Source organism: Cavia porcellus, unplaced genomic scaffold, assembly GCF_034190915.1.
Source record: "Cavia porcellus strain 051 isolate PalLab524CR breed Dunkin Hartley unplaced genomic scaffold, mCavPor4.1 scaffold_20, whole genome shotgun sequence".
Classification (NCBI taxonomy): domain Eukaryota; kingdom Metazoa; phylum Chordata; class Mammalia; order Rodentia; family Caviidae; genus Cavia; species Cavia porcellus.
Window position 1 is genome coordinate 61,487,611 of NW_026947503.1, and position 19,262 is coordinate 61,506,872.

At 38.0% G+C, this 19,262-nt stretch overlaps 1 protein-coding gene across 1 annotated transcript in view; it reads left to right on the plus strand.

Moving 5' to 3' along the window:
* Smchd1 (structural maintenance of chromosomes flexible hinge domain containing 1) overlaps nucleotides 1–19,262 on the plus strand; it is a 127,963-nt gene that overhangs the window by 45,438 nt on the left and 63,263 nt on the right. Inside the window, exons 18-20 of the mRNA XM_063231901.1 lie at nucleotides 7,885–7,962; nucleotides 8,258–8,377; nucleotides 11,132–11,276. Of these exons, the coding sequence (XP_063087971.1) occupies nucleotides 7,885–7,962; nucleotides 8,258–8,377; nucleotides 11,132–11,276 (343 nt within the window). The remainder of the gene's footprint in view (nucleotides 1–7,884; nucleotides 7,963–8,257; nucleotides 8,378–11,131; nucleotides 11,277–19,262) is intronic.

Here is a 19,262-nt window from a genome sequence, read left to right on the forward strand (position 1 = left end):
GGGGCTGGAAGTACTTGGCTCTGAGAATAAACCTGGGGTTCTCTTAGGGCAAGGAAAAAGAGCTGCTTTAGTGCTCATCTGTTTGTTCTCTAACCTTAGTCACCTTTGTAAACTTTGGATCCATTATATTTGTCTTAACCATTTAAAATATTTTTGCTTTATACTTTGAGTAATCATTGCTATAGAATTTTCAGGATTTGTTGTTTTATTCAATGTATATTTATTTCTAGCATTTAAAAACTGGTCAGTGAAAGATTTCCCTTCTTTTTCTGTTACGTGGACACTGTGCTATATTTTTCCAACTTTTCTTTGTCTTAAAATCAATGTGCATTCAGTTTCTGCTGCAGTTGTAGCCGTACTAGTCCAGCACAGGTCTCCAGTGTCGTGAGTACTGTGGTCCTCCTTGGGCTCTAAGAGAGCCCTGTGTTTTCTCTTTGTAGAAACCACTCATTCCTTGCCTTGCAGCCTTTTCTGCATCTTCAAAGCTAGCATGATACAGCACCTCCGAATCTCATTGTGAATGTCCTTCCTGTCTGTTCCTTTAAAAAAAAATATGCTGTTTATATAAAACAAAAATGGCAAAATATATAAAACAGAAATTTCCATTTAGGTATGTTCAATGGCAGAAAGTGAATTCAGATTGTTGCCTAAGCATTCCTACTGTCCATCTTTGGTCCTTTCTAACATTCCAGACTGAAACTCTGTAATAATACCTTTTCATCACTCCCTCCTCCACCCCTGGTAGCCACTGTTCCCTTTTCTATTTCTATGACTGTAACAATTCTGTTTCTCATATAAGTGGAATCGTACAGTTAGTTCAGTGATACCTTAGTTCACAAACTTAATTCTTTCCACCATTCTGGTTGTGAACTTAATAGGGTAAGAACTGAATCAGATTTCCCCAAAAGGTCAACATTCAATCTAACCATTGAATTTGACTCAGGTCTTATCCAGTTTGGCTCACAGCCATAATCGTGGAAAGAATTAAGTTCCTGAACTGAGGCACTTACGTATTTGTCTGTCATGTTATATCACGTAGCTTACTGTCTTTGGATTCCATCCATATTGTAGCATATATCTGAATTTCGTTTCTTTTTCAGACTTTATAATCCCAGTGACTCATACATATATGGTATGTGTGATTAAACAAAAAAAATGATCAGAGAATTTCAAAACAAAATAATAGGAGATTAACACTGGTTAATATATTACATATTGTTATCTTTAAAGTAGTTGTTCAGATTACAAGATACAGGCATAAAAAATGATGAGTGAAAGCACAAACTTCTTTTTGATGAACTAACAGATTCGTAGTAATCTATCTTGTATAGATGAATATATATGCTGACATACAATCTGTTCCCTTCTTTCTTTTCTCCTTTCCTGTATTTCTGTTGTTCCTTTCTTTTGAGCAGTTTTTTTCACTTTCACAATATCTATTGTACATTTTGGATCTTATTTCCGTTTTTCACACTAGGGAGACAGTCCGATATTCACACAAGTCTGGATCCATTTTATATTTATGCTGTAGTTTGTTTATTCAAATGTTGATGGATCCTGGTTGCTTTCAGCTTTTATCTACTATAAATAATGGGGCTGTTGAAATTATTATATAAATAGTGCTTTTAGTTCCTCCTTTCAACGTGTATTCAAAAGTGTATCCAAGTGCTTATACTATCATTTATATCCTCACCCACAGTGGATCAGAGTTCCAAGTTCTTCACAGCCTGGACCACATTTCTCTTTTCCACCTCTTTCCTTTGAGGGTGTGAAGTGATATCTTATTGTGGTTTTAGTCTTCTGTTTCCCAGTGACTGATGATCTCACCATCTTTCCATGCACTTAGGTGCCAAATGTAAATATCTTCTTTGGAGCAGTGTCTACTGTATTCAAGTCTTTTTATAAATCAATTATTATGTTAAAGGAGTTCTTGACAGTTCTAGGTATTAATCCGTTGTCTGATATGACAGTGGAAGTGTTTCCTACCATTATGTGAGTTCCTTCCACTCTATTAATAGTGTCATGTAATACATGAAAGTTTTAAATTTTGCTATTGTCTAATTTGTCTTTTTTCTTTTGTTGCCTGTGTATCTTGTGTCAGTCATGTCCAAGATACCATCCCTTCACCAATAACTGTGTAGCTTTTCTGAGTTTTTAAAGAGTTTTATCATTTTAGCTTTTACTAGTTCTTTGATCCATTTGGAATTTGCTTTGTATGTGATTGACATTTCTTTTTTATGTGGTTAATTTCTGTTAGATGTGGATATCTGCTTTTCCCAGCACCATTTGCCAAAGATTGTTACTATATTTCCCTCTTGAATGATCTTGGGACCATTGTTGAAAATCAACTGGCCATGATTGTGAATGCTAGCAGGTTGTTTTTATTCTTTAGGGTTTCCACATATAAGATTATGTTACTAAAAAGAAGCGATGCTATTTCCTTCTTCTCCAAAATAGATGCTTTTTATTTACTTTTCTTGTTGGGTTGCTCTAGATAGGGCTTCCAGTAATATGTTGAATAGCAACAGTAAAAGCAGGCATTCTTTTCCTGGTCTTACGTTTAGTCTTTTACCATCATGTTTGGTGTTTACTCTAGGTTTTATATAAGACCTTCACATGCTGAGGAAGTTGCTTTCTTTTCCTTGTGTGTAATATTTTAATCATGAGAGGAGTTGGGGGGCTGGTCAAGTGCTTTTTCTTTATTAATCCAGATGATTAAGGGGTTTCCCCCTTTATTTTGTTAATGTGCTGTATTATATCAACTGGCTTTCATTTGTTGAATTGTCCTTGTATTCCAGGAATAAATCTTACTTGCTTATCATAATACATACTCTCTAAAAGTAACTGAGGAATTTGGTTTGCTAGTATTTTGACAATTTTTGCATCAGTGTTCAAAAGGGATATGATCTTTTTAATGTTTTGGAAAAGTTTAAAAAGAATTGGTTTTCCCGCCCATTCATTTCTTAATTTCTTATAACTGATCCACCACCAGGTCTCATACTACAGTATATCTTTGTTCTGCCATTCCAGTCCACATCAGCATGATGATCTCTCCACCCTTAGTAGCTGCCATATAGAGGCCCCACTAGCATTCTTGCTCTAGTTCATTTACCTCTCCGTACCCCAAAATGATTTTTAAAATTATATCTGTTTATACCACTCCTGTATTTACCTTATTTCACCGTTAGTGGCTTTGGACACTAGGCACAGCTCTTTGAGAGCCAACATGTAAACTGTCCTCCCTCAATTTCATAGTCCTCATTCAACATAATCCTAACTACAATTGCTTTGTTAGGAGTTCTTCCACCTCTGGGCCAAGCTTTGTGATTTGGCTTTGTCTCTGCCTGTAGGGGACAAGGGTAGCAAACTGTAAAGGATTAAGTCATAATTATTTAGGCTCTCAGGAAGGGAAGCTCTTTGTTGTAGCTGCTTCAGTCTGTCACTGTGGAAGGAAGCAGCCATAGGCGGTCATTTGTTTACTTCCTTGCTATAAAAGGTGAAAACTTGGAGTTGGGTGTGGTGATGCACATGCCTTCGCAGTCCACACTTCGGAAGCTGGGGCAAGAGTCCCGAGTCCAGGAGTTCAGGGTCAACCTGGAGAAAAGCACAAGACCTTTGTGGGGCTGGTGGGTCGTCAAAATACAGAACAATAAAAACTACATGAAAGCAAGCATCTTGTTTTATTTTTTTCTTGTATATAGGATTAAATTAATACATAGTTGTTGAAAAATACGTAAGAAGCCCAAAAGTTGTGACTCTTTTAGATGACTTGTGGTGATGATTTACTAATTCCCATGACAGAGTGATCTTGTACCATTATTTAAACGAAAAAGACCAAAAAAAAAAAAAAAAAAAAAAAACTTTTAGTTTAATGAAACATATGAATGTAGAATTATATGGTGAGCCTCGTCCAACAGTCATCAAGTATTTAGCTTCACTAGCTTTATTTGGTTTTGTGTGTGTGTGTGTGTGTGTGTGTGTGTGTGTGTGTGTGGTTTTTGAATTGCAAATATAAGGATTGCTCTCTTACAAATTATAGTTCAGTTATCACAAGTAATTTTTTTTGGTACTGTTGCGGGAAATTTCCCAAGCCAAACCAAACCAAAAGGAAGACTCTTTGCACTGCGGAGATAAGAAGGCAGCATTTAATCTTTACACCAGTGAACTGTTGGATTTTCACGCCAGTAAACTGTTGCAGGGATAATTCCTCCCAAGCAACAGTCCTGAATCAGGAAGGAGTTTAGTCTACATAGAGTTGGAAGTGGGAGGTACAAAGCAAGTGACCAAATGTTACATGATTGGTATACATCGAATCATACAATGTCAGACAGGCTAGTCCTGAAACAATAGAAACACTCCAGAACCCGGGAGGGAACTCTTAACTGATTGAGCACAGATAACAGCATTACCATAATACAGCAATGTTCCGAGAGAGGACCAAAGTAGGTAATTGCTCCGACTTAGTGCTCATCTGCAGTTGGGCTGTGGACACTGCCAGGGTCCACTAAATTCACCAGAAACAGCAGAACAGCAACTTGGTCGGAGGCCTCTAATTGGTCATGAAGTATCCATAAGTTTACCATCTCATGAATGCGTTTCTACATTATAGCTCAGCCCCAACAGTACCATCTCATACCCTGTCCAGCTTGCATTTCCCTAATTGCCTAAATTACACTTTCACGGTTGTTTTGGGGGTATCAAGTATTACATTCACAGGTATTACATTTCATTATATATTAAGTCATTAAATTAGTTCTCATAGGAAGGTCCTTTGCTTTTTACCATATCATTGATGTTCTAAGAAAACCTAATTGCTTATTTTGTAGCACTTCCAATATTTCTCTTTATTTCCTTGAAATGTTAATGAGAAAACAAACTCCTCTGCTTTCTATTCACATAGAACACTTCCATACCACCTGGTTTCTGGTAATCAGCTCCCAGCTCTCACTGCCTGCCCAGACTGGGCACCGACCTGGCTGGTGAAGACTACACAGCTTAGATGAGCAGTCAGCTCTTCTCCTTCCTCCTTGGCCTGATCATTTTGTAGAGTGGCTTTCAGAACTCAGGGCAATGTCAGTGTGTTTTCTAGTTTTATTATAAAGGTCCTAACTCAGGATTAGCTGGACGGATGCCTAGGGCAGGGTATGAAAGATTGATGTGGAGCTTTTGTGCGCTCCAGGTACTCTGGCCTCCTGCACTTTGACAGATTCACCGGCGCAGAAGTTCTTGAGCCCTTTCCTTTTGGGTTTTTATGGGTGGATGCATTCACTAAACCATTGGTTGAACTCAAAACCCAGCTCTTCCCCTCTTGCCCATAGCTGGGAGAATGAATGTGAAAAATGCCACCCTCAAATCACGTGGTCCATTTCCTGGCAGCATCCCTCTATTCTAGACACTTCCCAGGTCATCTCATTAACATACATTCAAATGTGGTTGAATAACACCCACTCCTCACAGGCATCACTCAGGACAGATGGGAACTCTGCACAGAACTGGAGGCAGATCAGCTGTCTGCGGTCTGCATCTGCAGGCTCTCCCTCAGCCCATTCTACCTGCTGAGGCAGGAGAGTGCTTGAGGAAAAACAGTTATGTCTGCACTGACCCGGTAGACATTTTTTTTTCTTTTTGTAGCCTAAATAATTTAGTGAGCAAGCCTTTGCGTATCATTTACATTGTATTATGTTATAAAAATAATGTAGGAGATTAGAGTACTAGAAGATTATGCTTAAGTTAAATCCAAATATTGTGTGATAGCTGCAAATTTGGGAGTCTGCCATCGTGGGAGTGGGGTCCTAAACCCAGTCTCAATGGATATCAAGGGATGATTACATATTCTACCACCATATCTCAGATGTCATTTAAACTGTGCCACTATTTGTTGTTTCCTGCAAAATGGAGGTTAGCCCTAAAACCACTTTTCCTGCTAAAGCAAGGCTCATCTTCATAGGTAATGTGTGTTTCTTACAGTATCACACCAAGAAGCTCATACCAATTGTCCTTTTTAAAATACTGGTAGGGTAGTGAGATCATTGGATTTATTTGACTAACATGATGACGTTCCCTTATGCCGTCACACAACAGTGTCATCTGTTAATGTAGTGCTCCTGAGGGTGCAAAAAGATGGGTCTTTTTTTTATTCTGATTCTTTTGTTCTTCCTAAATTGTTTAGAATTAATATGTGAAGAAACTGTCAGTCAGTCCATTTGGTTACTCTGAAAAATAGCTTTTACGGAAAAGGCAGTTTAAAGACTTAATTCCTTTTTCATTAGTTGCAAGTTATCAGATTCAGGGATTCGTGCCGCACACTCATTTTCCAGTGAGTGTTATTTTTGTTTTTGTGCACCTACAAGTATGACATACTTGTAAGATGATGCTTTTTTTTTTGTATGTGCCTTCAGGATGGCTCCTATGTCCTCAATGTGACCGTTTTAGTCTTTGATGTAAGCTTTGTCCCTCAAAATATCCTGTAATTTCTTTGATGTGTATTTGACCCTAGACCCAAATTCAGCCTCTACCACTATTTCTTGTCACTGGGGAATGGTGTTAAGAGTTCTAGTCAGAGTGTTAGGGTTGCTTGTTGAAATTGCTTCTTTGCTTTTTCAGTTAACCCCCAGGAATGACTACTTCTAAAATGCAAAAAGCTATCCTGGTACTTTGTGTATTTACTTAACCACTTTATTTTTTTTTTTTTTACTTGTGTTTTGTTTTCATGTTGAATCTTTTGTTGTTGCTATTGTTGCTGGTGCTTGAACCCAGGGCTTTACACGTGCTAAGTAAGTGCATGCTACACAGTGAACTACACATATATCCATGGCCCCAACATCTGCACTCATAGTATTAATTAATTGCCTATTTGCTTTATTCTGTACTGTGTTTAAATAATTCTTAAATCATATTGATAAAATTTCTAGTAAGATTTAATTAAATTGCATTTCTTTGTCCTTAAAATATTTTCTTTATGCAAATAGTAAAAAGGAACATTGTAAAGTAATTTTTTTTTTTTTTTGTCTTTTTCATTTTTATCGGTACCGGGGATCGAAGTAAAGTAATTTAAATAATTAACCTTTTTCTTTTCTCCTCTTGGTACTAGGAATTGAATGCAGAGTCTCATGCCTATTAGATAAGGGCTCTCCTACTGAGCTATATAGCTAACCCCATTTTAAAAATCTTACATTGAGATAGGGTCTTGCTAAGCTGACTAGGCTCTCTTCAAACTTGGGACCTTCCTGCCTCAGCTTATATAGTAGTTTGTATTATAAGCATGCACTGCCACACCTGGTTCTCTCTTTGTTTTCCCCCCTATGTCATCTCAGCTAGTTGATAAGACGTTTGGTTTTATTTATGAATTGCCTTCTTTTAATTGTTTTAAAAATATTTGAGTACCAAAGGGGATAGTAAACATTAAGAAATATTTTAGAGAAGTCATGTTATCTCTCTGCTCTGTTTTCTTTCTGCCTCATCTTCCCTTTTATTAGTCTTTGGATTATCTTGCCTTTTTAAAAAATTCTAAGCAGTATGTAGTTGTTACTCTTTTAACAGTAGATCATGAAGATTACTTTGTTAGTAAAATATACTATTTTAATTTTGAAGAAAATTTCAGGAAAGTGATCTTTAGTATGAAAAATTCTATTTCTCTGTGCCAGTCAAACTTATCTATAAATAATGTAAAATGCTTTACAAATAAAGGTTAGAAGTATAGTGATTTTAATGAGCTGCAGTACACTTAACTATTCATTTGCTTACAATAGTATTAGATCTTTTTGAAGCTTCATAGTTTTTAACAATTTACATCAAATAATAACTGCATTTAATGCCACAGTGATTTCTCATATTTATATTTGATGCTCATTTTCTTAAGGTAACACTTTTTTCTTTTCTTTTAAGCCTCAAATGGGAATAAAGAAATCATTTCACATATTAGTCAACATGGAGGGAAATGGCCTTATTGGTTTAAAAAAATGGGTGAGTTATTTTTTGGAATGTCAAAAACTATTCAGGCCAGAGATGTAGCCCAGTGATGGAGTACATGCCTTTTATGCATGAGGTGAAGAATTCAGTACCCCGCATTGCCTCCCTGACCTTGCACACTGGGTGTAGTGATATGCACATGGAATCTGTTCACTCAGGAAGCTGAGGCAGGAGGGTCAGTTGAGTGAGCCTGACTGAGCACAGTACTGAGACCCAGTTTCAAAAATATATAGAGAGAATTTCAGGCAGTGTTACAGTGATTTGATTTTTACTTTCTTAATTTATCCAGAAAATATTCAAAAGTTGGGAAATTACACATTGAAGTTACAAGTGGTATTGAACGAAAGTAATGCAGACACGTATGCTGGAAGACCATTACCATCCAAAGCAATTAAATTTTCTGTTAAAGGTAAGCAAAACGTTAATGTATAATTATATATACTAAAGCTGATGTTTTTAAATCAAGAGGGAAGTGATAGGTAACTTAATAAAGTCTATTTGGCCAGTTAATCTAATTTGGTTTTTAAATTGTTTTATAAATCTACTTGATAGTCATGTTTTTCTAATTTTGAAAATACCATTTTTTTCTCCTTTGCATTGTTGCTGGTAAAATCTAAAGCTGTTCTAATTCCTGATCTTTTGCGTGGCCCCAGATATTTGAGGAATCTTTCTTTTCCAGTTTCTGAAATTCCCAGATTCATGGCGTACTGTGAATCTGTTGCCATCTAGTTGCTGTGTACCTCATAGCTGTTTCAGTATGGAAGATCCTCTGTTACTTTCTAGTATTTTTATTAAATTATTTAATTTTCTATCCCCCTGTCCCTAAAATATACTAAGATGTTTTGATCTCCTGATTAGTATACTAATTTTCTTTTTTCTGTCTCTTAAGTTTTAGTTTTCTGATTTGAGATTGCTTTGATTCTTCACACTTGATGGTGTTTTCTTTACACTATTTTTTAGTTTCTGAAATTTTCCTTTTTTATTATCTGGCTATTCCTTTTTCAAAGCATTCTCTTCCTACTTCGTGGATCTTTTTTTTCTTGGAGGATAGTAGTAATAGCATGGTTTTTCTTAATCTTTTTTCCTCTCTTTATTTCCTCCATGTTGCTTTTTTCCATTTTCTCTCTTTCGTGTGAAGTGATTTTTTACATGAGGAGTCATTTACTCACTTTTAAGACTAGGACACTGAAAATATTACTTCGCTGTATATGGCTGCGCTGATTCCAAGGGTAGAGCTCTCTGTTGCCTCCCTGGGGCAGTGGGCTGATGCCTGCTCTGTGCTGCAGAGCTTGGAAGACTGTTGAGCCATAGAGCGGGCCTCCCCTTTCACAGACAGTCTTTCCACTGATTTCCTTATTTTCATTAAAGTGTGATGGCTCAGTAATGTTGTGTTCCATATGCTTTGACTAGCCCTTTTCTTTCCTCCCAGAATAATCCTGTCTTTTCAGGGGGTGAAGAAGTCATGTGATGTGGCCTGCATACTGAGGGGTGGGTATTTGGAGAACTGTTTCTTAAACTACAGTTTCCAGGATCTGTGCTGAGACTTTTGAGGACTTGTGGGTGATTCAGATTGAGTCAACTTTTTCATTATTTGAGAATTTGATACACTTAGGTTTTTCTGCCAACTCTGTTACGCTTCCATATCCTTTAGCTTTCAGATTCTATTATTCTTCTCTTTTTGCTTGTTTGTTAATTTTTATAGGCTTAGATCTCCTAATAAAAAACCTGTGATGTCATTATAGTGGGGGTTTTGGAGAAAACTGATTAATCACCTTGCCTTCCCTAGTCAAAAGGACCAATAGAAGATATTTTTTGAAAGATCATTTCTTTTACCCATAGAAGTCAATCATTTCTCTTTAATGCTGCAAAACGTATTTCATAGTATGGATTTGTTGTAGTTTAAACAGTTTCCTATTGATGAACCATTCAGATTTTCGATTTCTTGACTACAAAAATTATGCTGTGTCCTTTCCATACTTGTGCCAGAATTTCTCTGGGCTGAATTCCAAGAATACTCAAAAGGTTATTCCAATGGTACTACTACCAACAAACAATGAGAATTTGTTTCCTACATGTTTGTTCTTGACCAAATTATATATTTATTTACTCTAAGTGGTATTTAAGTGGCTTCTGTAACTTTTATGTTGTGCCCTTCTTCTAATATTTATGGAAGTTGTGTGTCACCTGAAAGCTTGTTCATTTACAGTGCCCATTTTAATACTTCAGACTAAAGCTTTGGTTTTCAAATTTAAGTTAGTATCTAAACCACCTGAAAACCTTATTGAAACAGCCTGCCACACCTTAGATTCAGAATTTGCATTTCTAATGAGTTCCAAACTACTAGACTGGAGGTAGTTTGAGAACAGCTGGTTTGGAGCTGAGATATGCAGCTCAGTGTGTAGAATTTAACATGTGTGAAGCGCTGAGAGGGATGTGCGAGGGAAACACAAGAGCACTTGTACATTGCTTTTTTAAAAATTTTTTTTCTTTTTATTGGTACCGGGGATCGAACCCACGACTGCCTGCTTGCAAAGCAGGTGCTTATGCTGCTGAGCTAAATCCCCAGCCCCGTACATTGCTTTTAAATGCATTGTGAATTTTAATTCTTTGTTGCTTAGGTTGAAAATATTTTCTCATATGTAGCCCTCTTGAACTCATCAAATCATTTTATAGCAATTCTGTGTTTTGCCTTAGCAAGTCTTTTTCCTAAGATTGTAGACATTCCTCGTCAGATTCTAATAGTTTCACAGTTTAGAGCCAGCTATTTTGACCTCTAGAATTTTACTTCTGTGTATGGTATGAGATGAAGTTCTGATGTGTTTCACTGGGTGCAGTAGCCTATGTCTGTAGTCCCAACACTAGACAAGGCTGAGGCAGGAGGGCTACAAGTTCCAGCCCAGTGCAACTTAGTGACTCTGATTGAAACCCTATCTCAAAATAAAAATGATAATGGGATAGAGACGTAGCTCAGTGCAGAGGCCCTTGGTTCAATCTCAAGTACAAGAAAAAAGTTCTAATTATTTTCCCATATGGATTGTTGGTAGTAGCTGGAATTTTGCATAATATCAAAATGCCATTTTTATCCATGGAGTCTGTTTCTAACCTCAGTGAGTTTTTTCACCAGTGAATTTGCTTTTCATTTTTATTTTTGTTTTTGTTAAAGAGGGCAAGCCAGAGAAATTTTCTTTTGGACTTCTGGATCCGCCTTTTCGCGTTGGTGTCCCATTCAATATCCCATTGGAGTTTCAGGATGAATTTGGTCACACCAGCCAACTGGCAACGGACATTCAGCCAGTTCTTGAAGCAGGGTGAGTACTCGTGTGTTGTCTTTTCATATTTGGTAAGCATTCCCTCTTGTTTTGTTGAGCTCAAATTATTTATGTGATGTTAACTTTAGTATTATCATTTAAAATGTTAAGTGAATTATAATTTGGGGATTTATTTGATCTAACGTATCTTCTGTGAATACAAAATGTCATATATCAATTGTTTGACTGAAGTTTGTCATTTAATTAAATTAGCTGTTGAGGTCATTTGGCTATTTAGGCTTTACAACTCTTACTGTTGCTATTAGATGATATCTCCAGGCAGTTTTGTTAGTTATTGTTTGCTTAGAAGCTGTGGTTATTTAAACTTAATGGTGTCATAAGATATTTTGGTGTTTTAAAAATCATAAGCATGACATGCAGATTGATGAAACATTCCATATTTTTGTTTCAACAGTATTTTAATATATATGCTAACTTGTTCATTTTTACTAGTAGTTGTTTTAATTAATGGAAAACGTTTTGTGTTGTTTCTTCTTTGTGAGAATCTTTTTTATTTTTGGTACTTGGAATTGAACTCAGGACCTTGCACTTTCCAGGCAGGCTCTGTGCCACTGAGCTACATCCCCAGCTGTGAGAACCTTTTTGGTCTGTGGCTTGTATTATGAGTTACTGCTTTGAAGATAATAATAGTATATTAACTATTGTTATTCTAGTTATTTTTTAGGGAAATTTTTTATAAAGAAAGGAAAAAGAACCAAAACAATGAAGTTTATATTTTCTGTAGAAATTTGAGTGCTTCCTTAAAATTTGCTAGTAGCCTCTAAAATGGTATGATAGTCTGTATTAAGAAACAGGTACAGCTCAGTGGCATAGCACCTATCTGGCAAGCTTGAGGTCCTTAGTTCGATTTCGATTCCCAGTACCAAAAAAAAAAAAAAAAAAAAAAAGGAAAAGAAAAAAGAAGTAGTTCTTGGCAAGTTGTGCCCACTAATGTCATTAAGAATGTTGATAACGTATCATCCCCTCTTTTGATGTGCTTACAAAAAATTTACTGGTAATTCCTAAGGGAATGAATTGTGTTTCTTCTTCTAAACAATTGTTCCTAAATATTTAGTATTTCTTTTTGCATCAGTTGCCAAATTTATCTTTATTTGCACATATACCTTTTACTCTTCTTTGTGGTGCTGGGGTTGAATCCAGGGCCTAGAATATGCTAGGCAGGAGCTCCCTGAGCTACATTCCAGCTGTGGGCCCACTGTTTATGTATCCCTTCTTTTATTGTGTCTGTGTAATTTTTTGCCTTGTGGAAGAATTGTTTATTCTTTCAGTCATTGGTATATATATTCTAGGCACTTGGTAATTGGAGATAACACATGTAAATAAGGATATTTGCCTTCTTGAGCCTTTCAGACAAGTTAGACAAAAAATATACCAGGAATATATACCAGGTATTGAGAATATACCATGGTTAAATTCCTAAAAAGCAAAATAACTGTAAAAAATATTGAGAATTAATTTTTTATAGTTTTGGTTTCTTTGAAGTTATAAAAAAATATGTTTTTGGGGGACTGAAACCAGGGCCTTTCCATTGAACTGCATCCCTGGTTCTTTCCCTATATTTGTTTTGAGAAAATGTCTTGCTAAATTACTAAATTGCCAAGACTGGGTTTGAGCTTGTGGTCTTCCTTCCTGAGCCTCCTAAAGTGCTGGGATTACAGGTATGTACCACCGCACCAGGCTTATTTTTGACATACTGCATTCATTTGGATATTAAACTGCAGCAGAAGCGTTGGATAAGCATGTTTATTTAATAAAGCATTAAAAGATCTAATCTAGTCATACGTGGATAGGTATTATCTATCATGACTTCTGTCTTACTCTTGATAGGGGGTATGCTAATGAATTTCCTGCCATACACAGGTACAGAGTGATATTTTAAGATTTTGGGCTATTAAAAAAAATATTGAACTGGGTGTTATGGTTTGTGTTTGGATGCCCTCCCCGCTAGTCCCATGCAGTCTGATGTTCCTGATTGGTTTGTTGTTTGATGCTGGGATTGGTGGTATCAGTATTGCACCCGCCCAGGGGCCCAGCTCACATATAGTGCAAGGGTGTGGGAAGAAGGCATGTCTTTCCTCTGTTTTGCTCTGTTTCCCGTTGCTGTGTGTAGTGATGAACAGCTGCCTCACCATGCTGTCCTGCCTTGGAGCCAGCTGAATATAGACTGAAATCCCCAAAACTGTAAGAAATAAACCTTGCCTTGCTTCACTTTGGGCATCAGGTACTTTGTCTCAACAGTGAGAGAAAAGTAACCAAGACACTGGGCGTGGTGGCACACACCTGTAATCCCAGCACTCAGGAGCCTGAGGCAAGAGAGTCAGCATGAATTCAAGGCCACCCTGGGCTACAGAAAGAGCGTGGAGACATAGTGATTAGAATTTCAGTAAAAAACACTTAATGAATGAATTTCTTTTTTCTCCTGTGTTGCTTAAATTGTAAAATACTTTATTTACTTACACAATTTAAAGAGTCAAATCAATTGATCAGACTTTTGTAAAACAGAAGGCTTTGTCCCCCTCCCTATTTTACACATGATCCGCTTCTCAGAGACCTTTTAGTTATTTTGCTTGTTTCTGTTGGTAATGACTACCATATACCTAAGTAATTTTAAAATTACTGCTCGATTCTTCAGTTTTAGGTATTCTTTCTTAACCTACAGCTGTGGAAGACAAGGATGTACTATACTCTTATTACCACCTCCACTGGAATAAGTATCTTTCCTCTTCTCTCCTGTAGTAAAGTTACACTCTGGTTTGATCAGTAGTGTTTGCTGTTTATATAGATTGTATTCATTTCATTGTGCAGCCTTGCTGTTACTTTATTGTTTTTTTTTTTTTTACCAAGCTTGTTAAAAATTAAAGCCTAAACTCCCTGGCAATTGTGTAGCATCTTTTCAAGATATTTAAGTGCCTAATGTATTCATTTCATAGCCTTGAAGTCATCTCTCAGCTTGTGTTACATCAAACTTAAGAGTAATTGTGTTTCTTCGCTTTTATAATTACCCTGTGATCTTTCTCTTTGTCTTCTGTGTTGAGTGTTGGGGAATTGAAACAAAAAAACCTACTTTCAACCATAATCTCTCCACAAAAGTAAGGGAGAGAAAACTTTTATTGTCAAATAAGCATGCAGCCAGCATGATTGCAGGCAGCCAGCTGAAGAGATTTGCAAAGACAGAAGGAATCTTACTTTTCTGTGTGGCTAAGTGCATATATGCTTTCAAAATAAAATCTATTTATGGAATCTTTATGACCCAGGGGCAGAATTTGTACTTCAGAGTTGCCTTGTCACTGGACAGGTTCTGAGGAGTCCTCAAAGAGATGTTGGAGAATAGGGGACCCTTTTCCTGTCCTCATTGCAGTCTGGGGAGTTTATATTTATAATCCCATGGAAAAATTATTGAAATACTAGAGAGTTAATTCCAGTCTATCACCTCCATTGTAACCCACCATGAGAACAAAGACACTAAGATACAGTTATGGGCAGCTCAAGGGTAATGAGTGTGACCCAGATGAAAAAGTTCACAGAACAAAGGTCTTGACCCAGGGCCTAACCCGGCTTTTATTAATTCATGAAGAAAGGAGTGGCTAGAGGGTGAGTGGCTAGGGGAACGGCAGGAACTAATGTGAGTGCTGTGAACTCCCTGAAAACATCCCTGCTGTTAATATGCAGAGAACAGGATCCACATGACTCAGTTGAGGTAACATGTTTAGGGGACCCTTCCTCAGCTCTGATGTGTAAACCTTTTCTGCCCTGGGAAGTCATAGCCTCTTATCTCAAGGCTCAGTCACATTTGATAGCCCTAGAGCTGTATGGCTCTGCCATCCTGCTGGGCTCGAGCATTTAGGGAGACACTGAGACAGAAAAAGCTTACACATCAAGCTGGGCGTGATGGCGCACACTTGTAATTCCACCTCGTGGGAGGCTGAGGCAGGATGATTGTTGTGAGTTGGAGACCAGCCTAAGCTATGAAGTGAGCTCAAAGCCAGCCTGAACCAAATAGACCCCGTCTCAAAAGACAAAAAAAAAAAAAAAAAAAAAAAACAGAACAAAACAAAAAAAGATTGCACATCAGCACCTTAGCCAGCCCTGTTTACATTGCTTAGAGCCAATTGAGGGAACAGGAAATAGCTGAACCAGCTCTGTTCACATCAGTGCACGGAAACAGGACCAGGTTTAGCCAGGGTGGAGATAATGGCTCTGTATGCAAGGAGAGCTGTCCACATGGTCCTCTACATTGGAAAACTTAGTTCATCCCATACACATGGTAGGTTGTAGGTCCACTGGCGTTTATCATAGAAAAAGAGCTTTCCACATGTATCAGTGAGAGGCATATACAGGTTTATTAGGCAGGGTTCGCAGGTACACACTCAGTGTGAGCCGTGGAGAGATTTGTTTGTTTCAGTGGTCTTGAGGTGTCTTCAAGATGGATAATCTGCTAAATATTAAAACAGAAACACTAAATCTGCTGAAAGAGAGAATAGGTAGAACTCTTGAAGATGTATGTATGTGTAGGTGAAAAGACTTCATGAACAAAATGGAAAATTCTACAATGAATAAGCAACTGGAATTTCATGAAAAGGCTTTCACAGCAAAAGACATTACCAACAGAGTGAAAAGACAACCCCAGACTGGGAAAAAATGTTAGCCAGTTCTTCAGACAGAGGACAAGTATCTAGAACATAGAAAGAATTTTTTAAAGGTCAGAACCCCCCTTCCAGATTTAAAGACCTGATCCAAAAATGGGCATCTGAAATGAATAGACACTGCTCAGAAAAAACACAAATGACAAATAAATACATTAAAAAGCGTTCAGCACCATGGATCATTCGAGAGATGGCAAATTAAAACAACGCTCACATTCCATTTCACTTCAGAAAGAGTCACTATCACCAGGAAATCAACAAATAACAAATAATGGAGGGGCTGTTGTGCGAGTGTAGACTGGTACAGTCTCTGGAAATCAGTGTTATAATTCCTCAGAAAACAAGAATGAGAGGTCTCATTTGAGCCAGCTATTCCCCTTCTAGGTATCTTCCCAGAAGAATTAAAAACATCATACCTTAGTGATGTATGCATTCTCATATTTATTGCAGCACAAATTTGTATTAGCTAGATCTTGAAAACAATCCAGATGCCCATCACCTGATGAATAGATTAAAAAAGTTTTTTACATGCAATAGAGTACTAAACCATAAAGAAGATTACACTTGAGACATTTGTAGTTAAGTGTGACCGTTCTCTTATAAATCAGACACACATGTAAATATCACATTGTCTGGTGGGAGAAACTGAATGTAAATAAGAACCAAGATGTTTAATAGATATCGTGAAATAGTAAGTGTTTAAAGGGAAAGGCGAATGGTGGGGAAGAAAAAATGAAAAAAGTTTAAAATGGAAACAACGGTGTGTAAACAAGGGAGAGGAGAGGGGGTTGAAGAGGGGAAGGGAATGGGGGAAAAAGGAACTAAGATAAATGGTATCCTGTGATGAATGTGATCACTGTGCATATCTAAGTTGTACCAATAAACTTAATTATTTAAAACACCCCAGGTGATGGTGTATTGGTACCATCTGTGTTAGCCCCCAAGCCATTTACCTGTGTGTGGGGTTGAGCCACGCCTGCCCCCCCCCCCATACTGCTGCTTCCTTGCGGGTGGCTAGGCTGTGGGAGGAAGGGCCTTGCCCGGGGGACCCACAGGTGTGACCTTCAGGTACCAGGCTTAGTTAAGGCCTTTCAGACCCTTAGGAGTTTTTAGTTTCTTGGAAGGGAAAAAAAGCATTATAACTTGAGCAGTTTTTGTCCTGAAGCTGTGATTTTTCTTCAGAGTACAATTTTCAGATTATGGTTTTCCTTGTCTCTTTTCTACCCGCCTTCATTTCTCTTCACTCACCCCAAGCTGACAGTTGAAGTTAGTGGCATATTCCCCTAGGAAACTGAAGGAAGGACGTTTTAAGGAAATGGTTCTTAGTCCTTGGGGAAGCATTCCAGAGTTGTAAAGTTGTTAGGTTTTTTTAAGCTTTTGGTCTTTCCTAAGTCTTCTGGTATTTTTTAAAAAATCCTGTGCCATGCCTGTTTTGCTAAAGTGCATCTTTCCCTTGTTTTCCTGAGAAAAGAGTACATGTGAGATGAATGTTTTGCTGTGAAAACAGCTGTCCTAATCTGATACTTCACTGATGCAGTGGAGAAATCACTTCCCATTAAAATTATGAAAGCATTGCTAATTTTTGTCAAAGCTGTCAGTGTTGCTAATACAGAAAAAGTTCTTGTTACTCACTTCCTTTGTGTTTCCTGTTTATTCTGTCTCTCTTTCTGAAGGAAGTGAGATTAGTTTTCTCATTACTGGAAGTACATCATTCTGAGCTGTGCTGTTTTCTCTTTTCTGGGTCCTCATTTGTTAGATATTGTCCTTCCTGCACTGGGTCTCTTTCCCTAATATTTTCCGTATCATTTTGTATTTGTAAACACTGACAGCTTTGACAGAAATTAGCAATGCTTTCATAATTTACACATATTTACACGATGTACCTGACATTTTCTCAGCTGATCTTTATACCTTTTCTATTGATTTTTCCTTTCTTCTATCATGTTTTTTAATTTCTAAGCGTTCACCCTGAGTTTCTGAATGTTCTTTTATAGATCTTGTTTTTTTTTATGAATGTAGTACATTTCACTAATAAAGTAAATCATAGATCTTTTTCAAGCTTTCTTTTACTTAAACAGATTATCCATTGTCTAGAAGTCAGTTGTTTTCTTGTTTGTTCCTGGTTGCTTTTTTTCTTGAGATAATCTTGTACCCCTTAGCCCTTTGCTTGGAAGGGGCAGCTGAGATGCAGGTGGGGCAGGCTGTTGACTGGGGCAACCGGACTGGAGCAGGTGGCAGAATCTTGTCGGGAGCTTTGGGTCTTTCTCAGTTTTCTTAGGTGTTTTCCTCTTATTTTTCTAGAGCAGGGAACCGTACAGCCCTGGTGGGTCAGGACGGGACTGGAGTGGGAGTAGGGGGTGAGGGGTTCTTAGCACGCGTGTACATTTGTTGATGGTCACCCCTTCCGTTTGTTTTTGGATCTGTCACTCTCCTTCAGTTTCTCTGCTGCCACTGTTGTAGAGGTCTTGTTTCGGCCTTTTCAGAGAATATTCATCCAGTTGTGTGCCCGATGGTGGGGGGCTGGGGGGCTGAGCTCTTCGCCAGCCTCCTTTTAGCCTTTCTCCTTTGCTCTACTACTAAGGGCTCCTGGAGCTACCAGCACCTGTTCTTGCCTGGCTCCTGGGAGTTCTCGGGTACAGATTGATTCCCAGCTTTTTCTAGTGGTATTTTCAGCCTCCAGCACTGTCTGAATGGCTGGTCCCCAGCTTGTCACCTTATTTTCTTTCAAATAATTTGTTTGTCCCTGTGCCTTCTATTTCTTCAGTCTCTTTCTTACCTTTGCTTTCATCACCTTGATGATGTTATCAGAAAGCTGGATCCCAATCACTTGTCAGCCTTTTGGCCAAGACACAGTGTCGGAAGCTGGATCCTGACACCGAGGAGGCAGCCCCTTGTGCGGTGTGACCCTCAGTCATTTGTGCCTTTGATGAAAAAGTGTACATGACATGGCTGAGGTGCAGAAGTGAAGAGCTGATAGTACAGCAGCACGTACAGAGGTGTACACCGTCCAGCGAGAAGGCAGGCAGGGTCTCACAGACATCTGCCCCCAGTGGAAATCATTCCTGGGGCTCAGGGAGCTATGATTCTGTTGTTTTATTTACACGATGTACCTGCTTATTGCCATTGTTCTTAGGGGTTACTTTGGAAGGAGTATCTCAGAAATGTCTTCTTGTTTTCCCTCAGGGGCCTAAATGATATAAGAAGCTTAGGAAGGAAATTTAGGAAAGAAAAAGTTTGGTTTCAGTCAGGCCCAAGGAGGGGGGGTCAAAAATGAACTTGGATCATTTATAGGAATATGGATGCACCTTGCAATCGTAATATT